The 21,721-nt window shown below is 44.4% G+C and overlaps 1 protein-coding gene across 1 annotated transcript in view; it reads left to right on the plus strand.

Moving 5' to 3' along the window:
• Positions 1-21,721, plus strand: part of ABCC4 (ATP binding cassette subfamily C member 4 (PEL blood group)) — a 223,382-nt gene that overhangs the window by 79,159 nt on the left and 122,502 nt on the right. Inside the window, exons 9-13 of the mRNA XM_084876712.1 lie at positions 6,435-6,536; positions 8,811-8,900; positions 9,857-10,048; positions 17,355-17,449; positions 17,664-17,750. Of these exons, the coding sequence (XP_084732838.1) occupies positions 6,435-6,536; positions 8,811-8,900; positions 9,857-10,048; positions 17,355-17,449; positions 17,664-17,750 (566 nt within the window). The remainder of the gene's footprint in view (positions 1-6,434; positions 6,537-8,810; positions 8,901-9,856; positions 10,049-17,354; positions 17,450-17,663; positions 17,751-21,721) is intronic.

A 21,721-nucleotide genomic window follows, 5' to 3' on the forward strand; every position in this document is an offset into this window, starting at 1 on the left:
CATGCTAACCGGAATGGCGAGGCAGGGACTGCACACAGTCTTGGGGTACGTGGATTCGTCTCTGGGCTGGGAAGGAGAGAGTTGCTGGAAGGTCTCTGCTCCTTGGACCGGAAGAACGGCTTCCACCTCACTTAGTTCTCTCTGTTTAAAAATCGATCCTTTCCTCCTCACTTTGCCTGTGATTTCTCGGTCTGCCTTTTGGACCTCGCTTTGTCGTCCCTTTTCCGCCTTTTCTTCCTGCCCCAGCCTCTGCCTTTCAAATTTGGTTTTATCCCCACTATAGCTTTTTCTAACTGGTTGTCCCTACATTGCTGGGGGCAGCTAATGTACCTCACCAGATTAAGGGCCAGGACACAGTCGGTGACAAAGAATCTGTATGTATGAAAACGCCTAAAAATGAAGATGCATTGGCTCTGTGTCAGGGCAGGAACTTGAGTGTCTGGGCTTGGCCAGAAATCTACTTGGTTTTGTTCCTGTGTCTTCACTGCAGTGAATGCCCACGAATAGATCTTTAGTCAAGTCAGATAGTATTGGGCTATCTGGTAGGGGGAAGTTCTTGCCATAAAAGCTGAGATGTTTTATGATTAAATTTCTATACTGTTTAAGAAAACAAAACACAAAACAGCATTGCCCATAAAACAGATGAGTCATCCGGGGTCAGTTCTGGTCCCTGTGTTTCTTTTTGCCTTCCCTGACAGGGGTTTCTATCAGCTTTGTTAAGGGATGGCCCGTGCGGTTCAGTACAGATTCTTTTACATAGCTTCCTTCTTGAATGTGCACTGTACCTTCCCCAGGTGGGGGCTTTGCTTACATACTGTGTTCATGCTGCTGCTGCATGTGCTGCCCATGGCCCAGACACTCCTGAAGCTCTTCACGCCATCTCATTTAATCCCAGCAGTGCTGAAGGAGATGAGCAGTAAGGTACCCACCTTATGGGGGAAATAGTGTGTCATCTCCACATAGCTTGTAAGGAGGAGAACTAGGATTCTCCCCAGAACCCTGTTTTCTTTTCTGTCTTTTTTAAAAAAATGTATTTTATTGATTTTTTACATAGAGGAGGAGAGAGGGATAGAGAGCTAGAAACGTCGATGAGAGAGAAACATCGACCAGCTGCCTCTTGCACATCCCTTTCCGGGGATATGCCTGCAACCAATGTACGTGCCCTTGACTGGAATCGAACCTAGGACCTTTCAGTCCGCAGACTGACGCTCTACCACTGAGCCAAACCGGTTTCGGCAGAACCCTGTTTTCTTAAGCCTTGTATCATTGCCTTCTTCGCATCTTCTGGCATGTGGATTGTTTCCTTAAGTGTTGTTATAATCACTTAGTCTTCCTCCGGGCATCTCCAAAGGTTTCCTGTTTCTGTGGAATCAAAATTTTAAACTGGCATGGAATGAGTCCAATCTATAATAATAAAAGCGTAATATGCTCATTAGGCTGGCCAGCCAGACGATCTTCTGGATGAAGCTGGGGCTGTGAGGGAAGCCCTGGTCCCTGGTACCAGAGGGAAGTTGGTGCCTGCAGCTGGGGGAAGGAAGGCTTATTCTTGCAGGAATTTCGTGCATCGGGCCTCTAGTAGGATTATAAAAGATCTTGTCTTAACCTCAATGCCCTGAACATCTTCAGCAGCTTCTGCAATGAGTAAAATTTGTCTCTGAGGTTATATTGTTACCAAAGCAGCTTAGGTTTTTGCCTACCAACCACTCTGAAGTCGATCTTTTTGGCTCCATTTCCAGCGTCTGATACTTTGCCACATGACCTGTTCTGGGTGTGCACTTCGTGGCTCAGAGGGCAGTTTAATTATTTCAACTTTTTCATCAGCGCGAGTGCTAGAGGAGAATGCGCCCAGCACTGCTGGCTCCTTTACAAGCTGGAAGATGGTGACTTCTTTCTCCACTCAGACCTCTTTATGGAAAGTGCTCAATAGATTTACGTCCTCACTTCGTACATGGTTTTCCTTATCTTTTTCTTTTTCAAGTAGGAAATTTCTATCCTAGTGTACACACTGTTGAATTTTTTGTGATGGTCATATATTTAAGCTAAACTCAGAATTTTATTCCATATAGATGAGATTTATAACACGTTACCTTTGCTTGTTGCATGTTAACTGTGTTAAGGCTGCAGCCATGTACTCAATGGATTGACTCACTTGAACTAACTATATAGTCTGTTCATCCCTCCAGTAGATACTGTGATATGCTGATTCTGTGTGAGGCTCCGCATTAGGTGGAATTGAGACTGTGGTTGTCAAGTGTGTGATATTATGGTCTCTACCCTCTTCCAGATTTAAAGTCCCTTTGAGGATTCCAAGGTAGGGAGGGTAGTGCCGGTGGAGGTTGTGGGGGAGGGTGTATTCTGATTTGCTTTCTAGGAGGGTTAGTATTTGAGATGGACTCAGAAGGGTGGGTAGGATCAAGGCTGAGGCCACTTTGGGAGCATGGACTTAGGTGGGGATGGGTCCCTAAAAGGTTTTAAGCATGTTGAACTTTCTTAGAGGAGTCTTAAGGAGGTCAATAGGGAGTGGTGTTGGAGAGTGCTGGGGAAGGAATCAGCAGGTGTAGGGAGACGGGAAAAGAAGTTACGCCAGTATTTTCAACGATTGGTAGTGAGTGAGATCCTGGCATTAATGCTGTCTCCAGAGGAATAGAGGATTGGAGAGAGGGGTGGATTGTGGCAGAATAGGTAAGAGTTGGTAGTTGGTTGACTAGGGAAGGGGAGGTGTGCAGAGAGAAGTCAAGCAGTGGGTCTAAAGCCTGCAGAGGTGTCAGACCACAGTGTCCATCTGGCCTCGCTGCCTAGACATGGGATTGGGAGGATAGGAATAGCCAGGTTTGAGTAGGTTCTTGGTCTGGGTGAGAGGGTGAGTGAAGGACTGAATGAGCAGATGGTGCCTCATGCTTGCTGGGCCTTCGAGAGGAATGCAGAGGGACGCATTTTCCTTTTCCTACAGAGACGCTTTCATTTCCATTGTTTCCCAGCTGTTCTTTTGAAGTAGGGCATCACATTGGTAGCTTTTCGAAATCACAGATGAGAATATTAAGGGTGTTTACAGTTTTTTAGAAGGTGACTTCTTTATGTGCTGTTTTGTTTTTCACGTGCTAATTTCAGATGCCTTCTATACCGGTTGGGATTAGGTTTGCCTATGGGTTCTAGAACATTCATGTTAAAGCTGCTTACACAGGGGACTTTCCGTTCCGCTCAGGCAAACATCCTTGTAAGGTTCTGTGTTTGTTTCCTAGGGCTGAAGGAGCAAAGTACCACAACCTTGGGTGGCTTAAGCACCAAAATTCATTGTTTTAGAGTTCTGGGGGCTCGAAATCAAGGTGTCAGCAGGGTCACCATCCCTCTAAAGCATGTGTGGGAATATTTTTTTCTGCCAAGGGCAATTTAGATATGTGTAGCATCATTCGCAGGCCATATAAAATTATCAACTTAAAAATTTGGCCTGCTATATTTGTTCAGACATTTAATTAACTCACCCCTAATGCCTTGGCATGGCCAGACCAAATGATTTCGTGGGCCTTATATGGCCCTCGGGCCAGATGTTCCTCAACCCCGCTCTGAAGTGTAGGAGGGAATCCTTCCTTGCCTTTCTCTGCTTCTGGTGGTTGCTGGCAAACCCTTGGTGCTCTCTGGCTTGTAACATGCCATTCCAGTCTCTCTCACGTGGCTGTTCTCTGCCTGTGTGTTTGTCTCTGCATTTCTCTTCCCTTTTTATAAGGATCCCAGTCATACTGGGTTTGGGGTCCCTTCATACTCCAGCATGACCACCCCTTAATGAATTACTTATGTAATCACCCTCTAACTTCAACATAACTTTTGGGGAGGACAGAATTCACTCCATGACAAGTCCCTGGCTGGTAGGATCCTTTATGATGCCAGAGACTCAGTCTCTTTCTTGTTACTCCTCTGTGCTGGGCCTTGAGCAAGCTGGCCACCGCCTCCAATTCCCAAGCTGTGGGACCGAGAAAGGTTGCTGTATGTGTTCACTCCACTGGTCTGCGTTTAGTCACAGGGCTTCTATCTGCACGGGAGGCTGGGAGAGAGATCCTTCTCTAGACTGCCGCAGGCAGCTGGAAATCAGGGTTTTGGTACCACAGAAGCCTGAGAGCGGGTTTTGAGGACAGCTAGCAGTCTGCCATAGGTTCTGAGATATTTTGGGGCTGGGTGGTGGTGGTCTCAGTTTATTCAGTTTCTGCACCAGTGTAGCTTTTCTCATTATGTCTAGCCCTGGAGGCCTGGTGAATGAAATTCATGCACGGGGTGTGGGGGTGTCCCTCAACCTGACCTGTGCTCTCTCCAATCCGGGAGCCCTCAGGGGATGTCCTACTGATGGGTTAGGCCCATTCCCCATTGTCCTCTGCTCTCTGCAGGGCCTGCCTGTCCCACACCATGCCAACAGCCAAGCAGGCCATGCTGAGAGCTGCCTCCTCCCTGCTGTCAGTCTCCAGGGAGGCAGTGAGGTTAATTTGCATACTCACTCCTGATTGGCTGGTGGGCACTATGAAGTTATGGTCAATTTGCATATTTCTCTTTTATTAGTGTAGATTTGCAGAACAAGAGGAAGTGTTCCTCTGGGTCATTATGTTAGATCTGCAGTGGTCATCGGGACCGTTTTATTCAGCTACCCAGTATTGAATAGCCCCTAACTACCCTGGAAAGTAGCAAGAGGTGGAAGACATGGCATTTCTGCTGCTGAGGAGAGGGCACTTACTAAGGAGAAAAGACATGAGTGATTGTAAAAAGGTGCTCATGAAATATATATATATATTAAAAATATATTTTATTGATTTTTTTACAGAGAGGAAGGGAAAGGGATAGAGAGTTAGAAACATTGATGAGAGAGAAACACCGATCAGCTGCCTCCTGCACCCTCCCCCACTGGGGATGTGCCCGCAACCAATGCACATGCCCTTGACTAGAATCTAACCAGGGACCTTTCAGTCCATAGACTGACGCTCTATGCACTGAGCCAAACAGGTTTCGGCTCATGAAATATTTTTTTAAGAGATAGACACTTAGTGTGTTTTATTTTTAAAACAGTAATTGTTATTGACAAGTGGTGATATATTGATTGGATACACAGAAAGAACAAGCAGTGTGCACTTGAGTGTCTGCCCAGCTCAAGGTCACAAGAGCTAAGCAGCAGAGTCGGGGCTTTCATTCATGGTCTCAGCCATTGATAATGTGCTCCCAGCCTGTGCTCTGGCGCCAGCCTGATCCCCTGCAGGCCTGGAATGGCTTTTGTCTCTGTGTTCCTGGCACATCGAATGGTGCTTGGCACAGGGTGTGATTCAGTAAATATTTATGGAATAATTTCCTATCAACTCTTGTGTTTATTGTTAGTAATGCAAAAGTAAAGCAATAAAAATGCCCAGGTTATAAATGTGTTCAGGTTTGTAACAACAATATTATCTCTTCAGGGTTATTAGTACACTTGTTGAGAAAGTTACCAAGATAACCTGGAGGCCATGAATTCTAATATACAGTATATTGCTGATACATCTTACCTAATAATCTTACCTAATAATAGACAAACATGTGAATTGTCTGTACCTCCACTACGCCCACAGTCAATCAGGAGTGAGTATGCAAATTAACCCAACAAAGATGAAGGTTTAATTTGCATATGCATGCGCAGAGTGGCTGGGTGGGGTGGGACCCCTGCTATGAATGGGCTGCAGAGCTATAGGAGCAAAGACTTGCTGGCTCCTAGGACTTGGTGGCTCCTGGGACTTGGTGGCTCCTGGGACTTGGTGGCTCCTGATCAGCCCGGGAGTGGGAACTCGCTGGCTTCCCTGGTGACTGGGAACAAAGCAGGGGAAGGACGGCCTATTGTTGTTCGAATATCATGCAACGGGCCTCTAGTAATTTATATTACATTATATGTAACAATAACAATATGTAATGCTATTATATTTAATACTGTACTACAAATACAGTTTACAGTATATTATATAATTATATGTGCTAAAAATATAGATATATGAATTTTATGTCAAAATATATAATTGGCCCTTGAACAGCATGGAGGTTCAAGGTGCCGACCCCCTTGCACAGTCAAAAACCTGTTTGTAACTTGTGACTCCCTTAAACTTAACTGCAAATAGCCTACTATTGATTGGCAGGCTTAACGAAAACGATGAGAAAAATAAATACTACCTTTATAGTACAATACATACTTACTGGGAAAATCCATGGGCCCTCACATTTCAAACCTCAGTTGTTCCAGGTTCAATTGGACAGTACGTTATAGGATATGTTCTGATGTGAACTAACACTTAAGTGCGTTTGGTAAAGTGACATGTACCCTGTGTAGTGCGTATGATGAAATGACATGTACCCCGTGTAAAGTTTTGGTAGTTCAAATTCCAGGAAAGCAGTTATTTTTGTTTATGCAGTTTTAACGATCTGTATTTTTCCCTTTTCTGTAGAACTTTCTGTTGCTTGATGAAGTAACACAGTGCAACTATCAGCTACCATCAGATGGTGAAATGATAGTGCATGTGCAAGATTTTACTGCTTTTTGGGATAAGGTAACAAATCCTTTATTACGAGGTCATGGCTGCTAAAAGACAACTGGTGACTTAGATGTAGAGAATGTTGGGATTATGCAGATGGTATCAGATGTAAATTGCTCATTTACTGAAAGTGTGTTATAAAAACTCTTAAAATCAGGAACCAGGTTTGCATTGAATGGAGATGAAGTATAAAATCAGCCCTAAGGCATTTGAAACGTTGCTCTTTGTCTCCTTTTTAGGAGAACTTTCAAGGTATTTTGAACTTAAAAATATGTACATTGTAATGTTTGAATTTACAGGATTAGAGGGTTCACTTTTTTCTTAATTGTTAGCAGACCATGTTATGCCATGTTGGATGAAGCCATGATTTGGATCTTTGCTCCTCTAGTCTAAGCTTCTCTATGGTGCCGGCTACTTTGGTGGCAGTGAGAGCAGGGCGGAGGCAGCAGGCGGGTACACTAAGCTCAGTGAGTCCCAGTCTAACGGCTTCAACTGGGGTGCAAGCTGATAGGTTGAGCTGGCAGGATCACCAGGATTTCCCCAGTACTTGGTTTATTAATATATGACATCTAGGCAAATGGGGAAAGAAAAACAAATCAGGGACCACGCTCAAGAAGTTCTCCAACTTGCACACTGAAACGCTTTTCTCCCTGGTTCCGTGCTCCTCTGTGCACATCCTTCTGGATTAGTCAGGAAAACAGAACCCACACCACAGGAAGAGAGAATTTCAGGCATGTACTAACTAGTTACATAGGTGGCCCAGAGATGAGCAGTGGCAAGAAGCGGTACCAAATTCCACCGCTAGGGCTATCGGAACTCGGGAGGAGGTGACATGGACCAGAGGGTCATCAGTTTTGAGCAGGACCCACAGACGGACGGACTACAACGGGAAGGGCTGTGGTACTGGTGCTGGCCCTGTGGAGATGAGGTGACTGTTGTGGTAAGGGTGCTGGAAGCAGGTGGACAGACCAGCTTCTCTCGCTCCTGCCTCCTGGCCTCGGACTGTGCTCTCCAAGGGCTGAGCTGGAGTTAATTGCAGTTCTCAGGAAGCTGGCAGCCTGATCATAGAAATGGAGCTCGGAGCAAACAGGTGCCCGAGCGGCTGGCACTCTTTTCCATCGCAATGCCGGCTCTCTCTTCTCCAGTGGTCAGGGGTCCAGACTCCGTGGACTGTATTTTCATTCCTGTGCCACTCGCCTCGGGGTCACCTGCTTTTAATTTAGTGTCTGCCATTTCCAGCAAAATAAACCCCTAATACATAAAACCACATCATTGCACTTTGCACATGGAAGGTCACATAAGCTGCCTCATCTAACCTGCCCTGTCTTAATACAGTAGATTTACCTCCTGCTGTGTATTTTCTCTCCATAATACATTGTTAAGCATTTATAGAAAGCACCATTAACACTCATTGTAGAGATGTACTCTGTTGAATGCATTGAGGTAGCTAACACCCCCTTTCTATGACCCATGACCAAATTTCTTTTGTACCAAACTATGCTACATTGTGAAATGAGCTACTCTATTCTTCAAGAACTTCAACATGTTATGTTCTCAGACTTTTTTGCCTCTTGCATTGTAGTAGTACACAGATCACCCTGTTCTATTGTGTTGGCATTGCCTGTGAATGGATTATGCCTTCTGCTAGAGGCAGTTAGGGAGTGTAACAAATGAAAGCGCCCCTGGGTAGGGGATGGGCTCAGACATTGGGGAGTTTGGAGAGAAGCTGAGGTAAGATGAAGCTTATGTAGGAGAAAGGCTCTACCCAGCTCCACTACACAGCCCTACAGGTGGGTGAGGGAAGGTCTCCTTGACTGGCATTTCATTCGTGAAATGCATGGATTTGGTCTTTATCAAATGAGGATGGAGAGATGAGTGGTGATTTCAAATTTTTATTAGTGAAGTACAGGCATGCCATGAACTTATGCTGCCACCTTGTGGAGGTGAATGAAATAAGAGTAAAACCCAGGGTTGTGACAACTTGTAAATGATGAAAGCCACTCACACTGAGTGTTGAAGTATATTTCCTTTTAATAAGATTGTACGCATCAAGAAGTTTTCATTTGGAGAAGGTGCTTTGTCTTTTCTACTTACATTGTGTGTCCAGAGCAGTGTCCTTAAGGAACTATGTTAAAAGAAGAGGTCTTCCTAAAGCCAATAAGAAGGAGAAAGATGTGGGTTATCTGCACACAATAGTATCAATGACTATTATACTATTTTCTCAACTATTTGATGTGTCTTACTTTATTGAAATGGACGCTTTTTTTTTTTGTAAACTTTCGTTTGTAGGTATCAGAAACCCCGACCCTAAAAGACCTTTCCTTCACTGTCAGACCCGGTGAATTGTTAGCTGTGGTTGGCCCCGTGGGAGCAGGAAAGGTGAGTTGTAAGGTCTTTGGGCAGCTTGAAGCAATGTCACATCCCATGTTAAAATCTCCGGGTGGAGCCCAAAGCCATATGTAACACAGGTATGAGTTGGGTACACCTAGAGTGGCCTTTCTCAAAGTGTGTTCCATGGAATGTTCATGGACCAATAAATCTGGACACAGCACATTATGTTTTTCTCTTTGGTCATTCAAGTGGCACAGTTGGGAACTGCCTGTCTGGAAGCTGGCCATCTCAGTGAAGGAAATTACTTCAGTGACAGCTGTTCAGGCTGGAATGATTGAGAAAATGGGACTTTTTTTTGTCAGGGCAGACCTTACAGAAGTCACGTCTGTGTACTGTAACAGTTGAAGGAAATGTGCATGTATACTTAATCTTGTGTGTTCTGAAACAACAGCATATAGAAATCTAAACATAGGCTGTAAAAAGGACAGGGGGTTTATTTCTCTTATGATGGGTTTTTGTTCTTCAGAAACATGACTCTTCAGAGTTCTTTAAATAATCTTTTCTGGTGCATTGCATGTATTATGTACACATAGCTTTGCAGGAACTAGTCTTTGTGAAGTGAAGGCTACCTGGTTGCTGGGACAACTGCAGTGAACACCAGGCCTATGATGCACACTGAGTGGCCAGATTATTATGATCTCTAAACGCATAATAATCTGGCCACTCAGTGTGTGTGTGTGTGTGTGTGTGTGTGTGCGTGTGTGCGTGTGTGCGTGCGTGTGTGCGTGCGTGCGTGTGTGTGTGTGTGTGTGTGTGTGTGTATTAGAGGCCCGGTGCATGAATTCGTGCATGGTTGGGGTCGGGCCAGCCTGGCCAGGGGGAGGGGACATGGGCGGTTGGCCAGCCTGCCTGATGGTCGAACTTGTGGTAGAGGGGACAATTTGCATATTAGCCTTTTATTATATAGGATATACCTTTAACGCTTTGTTTGTGATCTCTTTCAGTCCTCGCTGTTAGCTGCTGTGCTTCGGGAACTGCCCCCGAGCCAGGGGTTGGTCACTGTGAATGGAAAGGTCGCCTATGTTGCTCAGCAGCCCTGGGTGTTTCCAGGAACTGTGAGGAGTAATATTTTATTTGGGAAGAAATATGAAAAGGAACGATATGAAAAAGTAGTAAAGGCTTGTGCTTTGAAAAAGGTGAGTTGTGACTTTTAAGCCGCATCTACGTTGAATTTCAAATAATAATACCAGTGTTGGTTTAATCTACAAACTTTGTTTTTTCATACAAAAGATATTTGAATGCTACTTAATACTTTTAGCTGGTCTTCAGGGTAAAGACATATGCACATATGCTACTGTTTTAGTCCTGGTCTGATAATGACATTTACAGATTGCTTTTTTCCTTTGGTTTTGTGAAGTTTTATTCACTTTTAATATTTTTAAGTGGACACGTGTAAAATTTTGCAAAAGTTGAGGGAATAGTGTAAGAATCCCCCTGTTCCCATTCCCTAGCTCCCGTCATGGTCAGCTGGCCACCAGTCTTGTTTCATTTCTACTGCTAACCCCACCCCAACCCAAACCATCTGCAGCAGACCCTACCCCGCATATTAGTTCAGCTGTAAACATAGGGTGTCCCCCCAAAAAAATGCATACACACACATTGAATAATTATAAAGACAATGTTTATTAAAATACATTTCATTTTCAAAACTGAGCTATGAGCTGTTAAAATGTGCCTATATTCATTGTTTGGGGAAACCTGCATTTCATTAGTTATCTCTAAAATATAAGAGAGCCTTGGAAAAAACTGCATCCTGTTATAACACCAAAAAAAGTGACTCACATTCATAAGTATCATCAGTGTTCTACTCAGTATTTGTATTTCCTTGTCTCAGTGAGAAATCTTTAAAAAATATATATATATTTTATTGATTTTTTACAGAGAGGAAGAGAGAGAGATAGTTAGAAACATCGATGAGAGAGAATCATCGATCAGCTGCCTCTTGCACACCCTACCGGGGATGTGCCCACAATCGAGGTACATGCTCTTGACCGGAATCGAACCAGGGACCTTTCAGTTCACATGCCAACGCTCTATCCACTGAGCCAAACCAGTTTCGGCTCAGTGAGAAATCTTATTAAATGTTGGTCTGCCCCAGTCTCCACAAAAGGTCTGCGCCAGACTGCACATGGGGTTGTCCCTCTATGCCCCTCTGCACTTGGTTGATTCATCTCCCAGGTCTCATTCATTCTATAGGTTTTCCTCTTCGCTTCGTTAAAGAAAGCAGAAGGATTTAAAATTTCCCTTTAATACTGCATCATTTCACTTGGGGGGTGGGGTGAGGAAGAGATTGTTTTCAGAAATGACATTGAGTTTCACAGCAATGGGCAGAATGAAATGTATAATACTTGTACATTGAGATTTAAATAAAATTAGTGGTCGAATGATGAAAACTGAACTTACCTGATAGGACAATATAATTTAGCAAAAAGACAAAGATTTTGATAAATACCGTATAACATGCTTTGGGCTATAAAAATCAGTGAATGGTAGTTTTCAAGAACTCTCTTGGGGTCAGGTCTGTGCACTCTGGACACCCGACTGTTCTTTTATGCTGTGAGGAAAGGCAGGGACGGGTGGTCCAAGGTCCAGCATTGAAGGCCCCCAATGGGCTTCGTGAGGAAATAGTAATTTTGCTTGAACAATGGCTTGAACTTCACAGACTGTATCAGGTGAGTACATTTTATGACAATGTGGCTGAAACATAATTGCGTGCCTCCTTGGCTTTTGTGTCCTTTTCCTGGGTTATTGTTACTGAGCGATTATGTTGTGCTTAGAAGTGACACCAAGTTAGCATCATGAGCTAGACTTTCATTAAACAGTATATAGCCTGTATAAGAAAAAAGGAAAAACAAATGTAAAGCAGCAATAACAATAGCTCCCATTTGTTGAGTCCACATGTTAATCATTTCTGTCTCTCACATGTGTACACACAGGTGTATGAGTAGTACTTAAGAGTATTTAATAAATTACCTGTGTCTTTGATGTTCCCGCCCTCATTTTATAGTTGGTAAACCTGCGGCTTAGAGAGATGAAGACTCACCTAACCATTTGCAGCGCAGGCTCAGGTCCATTTCTGCACGGCTGGGTTCTGTGCTTTCCCACAATGCCTCGCTGCCTCTTCATTGAGAAAGTATGTGAGGAAGAACTATTTAAGAATTGGGTGGTTGATGAAGGTGGAATGTGGGATGGGGAATAAACAGACCTCAGACATTTTCTCTTTATCTCTGTCAAGTTCAATTTCTGATGCCCAGACTCGTAGGTCAGTATCTGGCTCTTTCTTTGCAGGACACTGCCTTTCTGGTCATAGGTGAGGCCATCTTTCTGCACACTTCCCCCCAATGTTTGAGCATCTTTGGAGAAAACCAGGTGTTGGGACAGTGGCTATCATTCACCATTTTTTTCTAGGGGCCCATGCCTTTGTTACAGCCACAAGGGATGACTGGAGCAGCAATGGGGTGGATACCCTCAGGGTGTCTGTGTGGGCAGGAAGCCCCTGCAGGGTTGGGCTGCGCAGTGATTCTTCTGAACGTCAGGCGATGCGCAAAAGTTGAGCGTTGACCTATGAACTAGGAGGTTCCAGGTTCGCTTCATGGTCAGGGCACATGCCCAGGTTGTGGGCTCATTCCTCAGTGTGGGGTGTGCAGGAGGCAGCTGATCAGTCGTTCTTTCTCATCATTGATGTTTTTAACTCTCCCTTTCCTTTCCTCTCTGTAATCAATACTAAAAATGTTTTTATTAAAAAAGCATGAGTACAAAAGGGATACATGAAGCTAATGTAAATATGGAAACTAAGTTTATTGTACTTAGTTATTGAGCTATTTTAGTGTTGCCTTCATTTCAAATATATTTTTCTGTAACCACTGGGGGCAGCATGTTGGGAAAGAGAGCAAAAGTCTATGAATTGAGATGAGCTTGGTTCAGATTTCAGCTCTTCCCTTTAACAGCTGACAGTGCTCAGACCAATTAGGCACCTCACTTTGTCTCAGTTTCCTTGGCTATGGAATGGGCTTAATACAGTTGCCCCTCAGTATTGGGGAGTGGCGGGGGATTGATTCCAAGATCCCCCCAGCTCCATGGTCAGCAAACTGCAGCTTGCGAGCCACATGCGGCTCTTTGCCCTCTTGAGTGTGGCTCTTCCACAAAATACCACGTCCTGGGTGAGTCTGTTTTGAAGAAGTTTAAGTTTAAAAATTTTGGCTCTCAAAAGAAACTTCAATCGTTGTACTGCTGATATTTGGCTCTGTTGACTAATGAGTTTGCCGACCACTGCCCCAGCTGATATAAAACTCACGATGCTCAAGTCCCACATGTATAAAAAGGCATGGATCACTGAGTACAGTTGGCCCTCCGCATCCGTGGATTCTTAGCCACGTTTGAAAAATTCTGTTTCCCATTCAGGATTGGTTCAGTCTGCAGATATGAAACCCACAGATATGGATTCCCGCCTGTCCATGCTGTGTGTGCAGCTTGTGAGGATTAGAGATAGTCAATACACAGCATCCAGAATAGTGCTTGGCACCTCGACCTTACTGTCCAGGAGCTGAGTAATGGGGAGAGAAGCCATATACATGCATACAAAATATGAAGCAGAATAAGATGGTTCCTTCGTGAGAAATATAGACAAAGTTTTAGGAACCCACTAGATAGCGAGATGACTTTCTCACTGGGAAAACGCGGGGAAGAGAGTGTTTGAGCTGGGCCTGGAAAGATGGGGAGGGCAATTCCCAATGGAGGCGATGCTATGAACCAGGGGTCTTCAAACTACGGCCCGCGGGCCACATGCGGCCCGCAGAGGAGTCTGATCCTGCCCGCCAGGTTTTTTGGGCAGTGAGCGCAGCCGAGGTGTTACAGTAGGAATTAGTAGTTCATATAGTCCGGCCCTCCAGCTCTCTGAGGGACCGTGATCTGGCCCCCACTTTAAAAAGTTTGAGGACCCCTGCATATGAACAAAGGCTCAGTGGACGCATCGATGCCTGCTGTTTGACTTGGAGCCGGCTCTCCAAGGCCAGGGCCTCGCTCTGGCCTCGTAACCGTCCCAGCAGGCTGCTCAGTGATATTTCTCCTGTAAGTTTCTCCCGTTACTAAAAGGCACCGGATGTGTTTCTGATCCTATGGTATCAAACCGCCGTAGCTGTTTTCAATTTATTTTTTTCTGGTTTGTGTGTCTGATTTTCAGTGAAAATCACTGTAAATGAAATAATTTGTTAAATTAATCTAGGAAGACTTTCCTGTAATTCGGAGGAATCGTCATATATGGTCAACTACAGCTTTTCCCTCTAACCTAGCAGTTTTCAACTTTTTTTATTTTTTTTATTTTTTATCTCACGGCACACATACAATTCTGTGGCACACCAAAAAACATACTATTTTTTTTCCCCAATCTGACCAAAAAAAGGTGTAATTTTGATTCATGTACACTTGGTGTAATTTTGATTCATGGCTGTTGTCATTTTCTTAATTTTTTATTTGATGGGCTAAGGGAAAAGAGGTCAGTGCCTCTTACTGCAGTTAGGTATTGAATGTGTTAAAAATTCTTATGGCACACCAGTTGAAAACTGCTGCTCTAACCAAGTCAGACCATCATGGCTAGGAAATTTGTTTGACTCGGGTGTCCTTCAAATCCTTTGAAATGTTTTTCCCATCTGAGGCTTGTCTATAAAATAGTTTGCAGAGACAGCAAACACACTTGAAGTGCTTCTACCAGGCTCTGTGAGAGCCCATTTCTTAGGTCCTAACTGTGGTAAATCAAAGAGTGGGTTTTAAGTGATCTTTCTAGAAAAAGGCTGTGATTGCTACGCTATATCCTGGTGGTCTTCAGGAAAGCAGAACAATGTGAAATCAAGGCATGAAAACTAAGAAAACTTTGCAAGGGTTGTCAGCAGTGAAACAGGCCAAGTACACTGTGGTTATGTGTGTTTTCCCAGAAGGCTGGGACCCTGTCTTCAAATGGCTCATTTTTTTTTTTAAATTTTTTAAATTTTTTTATGAAAAGCAAAGCAAGAGATGGTACTAACCCCTTACCTCAGCAAAGAAATAATATGAAGTGATAATGAATTTTCATGATTGAGCCCTTGCCCTCTTTCCTTTGATGTAGTCCGCGTGAGCGCTGAGCATGCAGGTGTGTCTGTGGCTGTCAGGCAGGGAAGGGGTTATGATGCCGGCGCTCTCTTTCTCTTCTCTTGGTGATGTGTGCTTTGCATATTACGATTCACACGGAATCGGAATGTGAATGAGTTCCCACTGTTGGTTTGATAGGTGTCAGTTACCAAGAGCAAAAATGAATTCATGCATCTTTTTTCCATTTGTAGAGGCTGTTCGTACACATACTCTCGATTCTCAACAGCATCCTTGAGTTTAGCAATCCTGGTTTCTGTAGCACATTTTGTAGGAGAGGACATGAGACTTAGGGAGAAAAAGATCCCCATGTGCCACTTGCTTACTCCCCCAAATTGTCCAAAGTAGAGACAAAGGGACGAAGGCTGCATTTGCAGAAAGATACTGCTGTGTCCTAGGTCTGTGCTTGACAGGTTGAGTAGAGAGCTAATAAACTCCCCCCAACCTTGGCTTGTTGATGCCAGGGTCTGTCTAGTGATAATTATGGGTAATCTAATTAATATTTTCTAATACAATATGCAATTTAGATCTGATTGTTATCCTGTCATTTTTGAGGATGTTCTTTTCATCTTTTTTTCGCCCTAGGTAATATGATTTATCTATTTTCTAAATACTACTGAAATACAACTTTTGATAGATTCCCCAGATTCTCAAATCAAAACTTCTTGTTTTTCTTAGCTTTGAATTTTTCCTGTTTTGCTTGGAACAAGTATCTACTTAGTTCAAATGATCTGCTTACTATTCCTGGACCATACTTGTTTTTTGTTTTTTGTTTTTTTTTTTCTGCCTAGACTGCTCTTTCTGCTTTTATTTCTTGTACAGATCTTGTCTGTCACTTTCTCACTGTGCCTTAAATATCCCTGTGAAGACACGGGTCAGGTGTCATCCTTTCTCTGAAAGTGGGAAGCTGAGACCGAGAGCAGCAAGATGGCCAGTTAAGACACACTTGCTTCTTGATAAATAAGTCCTGTGCCTCTGCAAGCCACGTGTGTGCTCCGGCTCTCACATGGGATCTCCAGCACAGACGCCAGCTCTGTCATCACCAATGGGTATCTCCGCTTTCCCATAACTGAAATCTTGACTTTATTCCCTGAACCCGCCTTCCTGTTCTTCCTCTTCCTCTTTCCTTCAATTCTTTATTTTGTAACCTATACCCATCCCACCAGCATATCTTATAGGCTCTTCTTTGAAATTTGTTCAGAACATGGCAATTTCTCTTCATTTTCACTGTTTCCACTTTGGTCCCTGCCACTGTCATCTCTCACCTAGATTACTGCAATAGCCTCAACCTGTATCATGACTTTTCCCTGCCCCTTTACTGGCAGTCTGTTTCCCACAAAGAGGCAGGGGTGATCAAAAACAAAACAAAACTAATAAAAGCCTTGGCTAGTGTGGCCCAGTTGGTTGAGCATCAGCCCATCCACCAGAGGTGGCCAGTTTGATTCCCTGTCAGGGCACATGTCTGGGTTGTGGGTTTGATCCCAGGCAGGAGGCAGAAACATCAATGTGAGAATGGAACATTCATTGGCTGCCTCCTCACCGAAAGGCTTCTCTTTATCTCCCTTAAAAAAAAAAAAAAAATTTAAATTAAAAAAATATATTAAAAAACAAAACAAAACAAAAAACCTAAGACAAATCATGCCCGTTCTTTCATGCCCACCCCTCCATGCTTATGTTTCTGTGCTGCGCCCCCTCCTATCTCCCCCTCCCATCCCCAGTTCTTTATTCTGCTCCTGGCCTCTTTGCTAGCCTCTGAATACCTTGCTTGTGTGTCTGCTCCATGCCTCTGCACTCACTCATTTCTCCACATGGAATACATTTTGTCCAGATCTGTTCAGGCTCGTTCCGCCCTCTGATAGGTATCTACCTATCCTTCTGATCAGAGCCCTCGCGACCACATCTAAGATCACTTTCCCTCCTTCACTCTCTGTCCTTCTCAGCAGAGTACCCTTTTTCTTCTTGGTACTCGGTGCTTGCACTCATGTTCATTGTTGATGTCAGTTTCTCACTTTGGAAATGAGAGATTATTTTCTTCCCTGCGCTGAGTTCATGGTGCCCATACAATGCCTGACATATAGTCGATGCTCAACAAATATCTGTTAAAATGGTTAAAGGCATAAACACTGGAAAACTACAGGATGAAGGCAAACACAATGCCCTGAGAGGTTGAAGGTTACAATTTAGTTCCTTTGAAATATATCCATTGCCGTTGCTCAAATTTATGAATGAGGAACTAATGCTGAAAGTTTGGGATGACAGTGGGAGAAATATTTTAAGTCTTTCTCTCTTTCTTCTCCCCCCCCCCCCCCCCGCCCTTCTATGTAGGATTTCGAGATTTTGGAGGACGGGGACCTAACTCTGATAGGAGATCGGGGAGCCACGCTCAGCGGAGGGCAGAAGGCCCGGGTTAGCCTTGCAAGGTAAATCCCGTTTTGGTGGCATTCTGCACGTGCCTGTTAGGCTGCTTCGCAGACCCCCTCGCTGCGTGTCAGCATTTAGTGAGGCTCTTGTCCCCGACTATTTCCTTGGCTTTGGAATGAGCATCATCTGAATCGTTGAGCACTGTTGTGATTCAGAGATGAGCTCCAGGGGGCGTGAAGTGTCTCGCAGTCTGACATCTCTTTCGTTGTCTAGAGCCGTGTACCATGATGCAGACATCTACCTCCTGGACGATCCCCTCAGCGCCGTGGATGCGGAAGTCGGCAGGCACTTGTTCCAGCAGTGAGTTTTATGTCACTTCTGCTTTCCAAGCACCGCGTGCCTCAGAAGATCCTGTGCGTTCTGCTTTGATGTCCCTACCCATCCCCTCCCCTCCCCTACTTCCGAAGAAGGTCCATTTTATTTCATTTTTTAAAATATATTTTATTGATTTTTCACAGAGAGGAAGAGAGAGGGATACAGAGTTAGAAACATCAATGAGAGAGAATCATCGATCAGCTGCCTCTTGCACACCCCCTACCGGGGATGTGCCCTCAACCAAGGTACATGCCCTTGACCGGAATCGAACCCGGGACCTTTCAGTCCGCAGGCCAACGCTCTGTCCACTGAGCCAAACCGATCCTGACCGAAGAAGGTCCATTTTAGAGAACAGTTGCACAAACACGTGAGGTCAAGATGTGAAAAGACCGAAGATGCTTACAGTGTGTGGAGGCGAGTGGAGTACTTGCTGTAGGGAGTCAAGAAATAAATGGCAAATTTGGCAAGTTGTGCGCCCACCCCCCCCTTCCCTACGCCCCCATACACACTTGTGGTTTTTAACCAAGATACTGATGATGGATCTGGACCCCAGAATAAGAAAGATGATGTACAGATTTTAAGTCTAAGGTGCGACTCAGCGACCTGGTACTAGGTTGCCAGTTCTTTTCCTCCATCATTGTTTTTGGCACATTAAAAGGGACATTTTCAGTAGCAACACCACTCTTCCACAGAAAGACCTTGTTGGCTTATGCGAATTCTGGAGGTTGGAATACCCACAAAGGTAGGGTTAAATTGAAATTGAAAGTAGGAATCTAGAATCTGGCTTCATTCCTGCCTCTCACTTTGTGTTTCTGGAAAGTGTTTTCTTTGGCTTTTGCTTAGCTGCTGAGCCACTGAGCTAGAGCAGTCTGACTCTCACTCTTTAAAAAAAAAAAAAATACATACAAACATGTGTGTGTGTGTGTGTGTGTGTATATATATATATATATATATATATATATATATATATATAATTGATTTTTTTACAGAGGGGAAAGGAGAGGGATAGAGAGCTAGAAACATCGATGAGAGAGAATCATCTACCAGCTGCCTATTCCACACCCCACAATGGGTATGTGCCCACAACCAACGTACATGCCCTTGACTGGAATCGAACCTGGGACCTTTCAGTCCGCAGACTGACGCTCTATCCATTGAGCCAAACCGGTTTTGGCCTGACTTTCTATTTTTGTATACCATAACCCAGTGTGTGTTGACTGATGTTCTCTGGGCACTTTAGGCTGGCCTTTTGTGAATTTGCTTTTTACTAAAGCAGCCTCCACATCTCCATCATAATTACCTTGCTCTGCTGTTCACCTTCTTAAAGCCAAGGAGCCGTTTCAGTTGCACTTATTGAAGCCCTACTGTGTGCACTGAGATAGAGTCTTTTTAAAGATGCACAAGACATCTTTAGTTTATAAAGGAGTACATAAGCTAGAGAGGGGAAGGGTCCAAGCTAGACAGAAGAAAGGAGAACAACAAGTTTAGATTTTGTTTTGGCCCCTAAGGCCGTGGTCGGCAAACTGTGGCTCGCGAGCCACATGCGGCTCCTTGGCCCCTTAAGTGTGGCTCTTCCACAAAATACCACGGCCTGGGCGAGTCTATTTTGAAGAAGTGGCATTAGAAGAAGTTTAAGTTTTAAAAAATTTGACTCTCAAAAGAAATTTCAATTGTTGTACTGTTGTTGATATTTGGCTCTGTTGACTAAAGAGTTTGCCGACCACTGCCCTAAGGAATTTGTCTCTACTTGCAGTTTGTCAAGACAAATGCGTGGGAAAACTCACCCTCAGGTCTTAAGGTCTTTGATAAAGGATAACAAATGCTATAAGGAAGTTGAAGGGGGTAGCTAAGATTGGAAAACTCACTATGCACTGGCCTTTGTGCGAAGTTTCTGTGGTCCTGCAGGCTGGGAAGGGTGTGTGGAGACTGAATCTAGAATTCAGTTCCTTTTGCTAAAAGGGACAGTAGAGTCAGAGTTGTAGAGGTTGGAAGAAGCAGGGCCTATGAAAGGAACAGCAGGCATGTCCTCACTGGAAGGTGCAGCCTGTGTAGCAGAGGGAAAGCTATTAGGAAATGCCCTCTTTAAGGTCCTGTATTAGTCTGTTAGGACTGTATGTATTCAGGCTGCTATGACAATACCATTGACTGGATGGCTTATAAGTGATAGAAATTTATTTGCCTAAATTCTGGGGGCTGCAGAGTCTAAGATCAAGGCAAATTTGTTGTCTGGTGACAGCCCACTGCTTGGTTCCTCACCTTGCCGTGTCCTCGCATGGTGGAAGGGAAAGGCAGCTCTCTCTCCCCTCCTCTCTAAGTGCACTAATTTCATTCTTGAGGGCTCCACCCTCATGACCTAATCACCTCCCAAAGGCCCCACCTCCAATACCATAACAGAGTAGGGATTAGGTTTCAATGTATGAATTTTCAGAGGGCACACACATTTGGCTGCCGTAGCAAGGAATCAGAGGCTGGGGGCCCAAACAGCATAAACCTATTTTCTCATAGTGCTGGAGGTCCAACATCAAGGTGTTGGCAGGGTTGGTTTCTTCTGAAGCCTCTCTCCTTGGCTTGTGGATGGCCATTTTGCTGCTCTGTCCTCGTGTTCTTTCCTCTGTCCACCTGCACCCCCGAGGTCACTCTTCTCATGTCCTCCCCTGCTCTTCTTAAGACACCAGCCCTACTGGACCCGGGCCCACCCTCACATCCTCATCTTAACTTAGTCACCACTTTAAATTCTTAGGTACTGGGGGTTAAGGCATCGGTGTGAGAATTTGGGGGTAGAGGTGAGGAAATGACACATTTCGTTCAAAGCAGTCCCTAGTTAGTGAAGTAAAGGGATTCTAGCAGAGTCAGCAGTGTGAGAGAGAGACAGTGTGAGACAGCTCTGGGCCTGGGCATGAGGAACTGGGATTTGAGGTCATCCACTAAACATGGGCCGCTGAGCCAGCTGGTTCTTTAACATTTATACACCAGAGTATGTCTTTAAGATGTGCTTAGTTACAGGAGTGGTGAAAAGTTCCCGAGATAGATGGTGGCGATGGTTAAAATGGCAAATTTTATTTTATGTAAATTGATTTCAGAGAGGAAAGAAGCGGGAGAGAGAGAAACATCAATGATGAGAGAGAATCATTGATCAGCTGCCTCCTGCATGCCCCACCCTGGGGATTGAGCTGGCAACCCAGGCAAGTGCCCTGTCTGGGAATCGAACCCTGGATTCCTGCTTCATAGGTTGACGTCAACCACTGAGCCACACTGGCCGGGCAGGAGGAGGTTTTTAGCTGCTAAGTATCAGTGTGCTTATCCCAAGAGCTCTCCTAAGTTCTGCAAACACAGGCATTTATAAAGTCCTCTCACACCTCTTGGGTTTAATGACTTTGGATATACTCTCGATAGAAGCAAGCTTGTTAAAATTGTTGTTTGCTAATCAGAACCACGCGTTTTAGGGAAACTTAGGGCAGGGAGCACGAATGCAATTTAGAAAATCACTCAGCAGCAGCTGCAGAATGTTCTCAATGAGTTAGAAAATTGGATTGAACAATACGCTATGAAAGATGGCGGTTGTGTTGACGCTTAGGAATGTGAAGGGTTTTGTATGAAAAGTGAATGAATTACACTTTTACTTGCCACTAACAGTTAACTTCAGTCATGACAATATACCCAAGGTTATTAAGGTCTGTGAGTGTTACAACTATGTGCTGTAAACATTAAGTGGATTCTGCCACACGCAGAAGGTCAGGGGGACCCTTAGATTAAATGATGTCAATCATTGTAGAAAAAGCCCCACGCACCAGACCCCTACCTCCTGCATCATGAGTTCTTCGGGTCTTTCCTTATCAGATCTCCCGTATGGATGCCTGCTCAGGTCAGCTTTCTTGCTTCAGACCTGAAATGGCAAACGAGGTTCCTTGCATTGCATGTGCCTCCAGAACCCTTGATCTGATCTAACCCAGCAGGTT

The sequence above is a fragment of the Pipistrellus hanaki genome (genome assembly GCF_964339955.1).
Source record: "Pipistrellus hanaki genome assembly, chromosome: 3".
Lineage (NCBI taxonomy): Eukaryota > Metazoa > Chordata > Mammalia > Chiroptera > Vespertilionidae > Pipistrellus > Pipistrellus hanaki.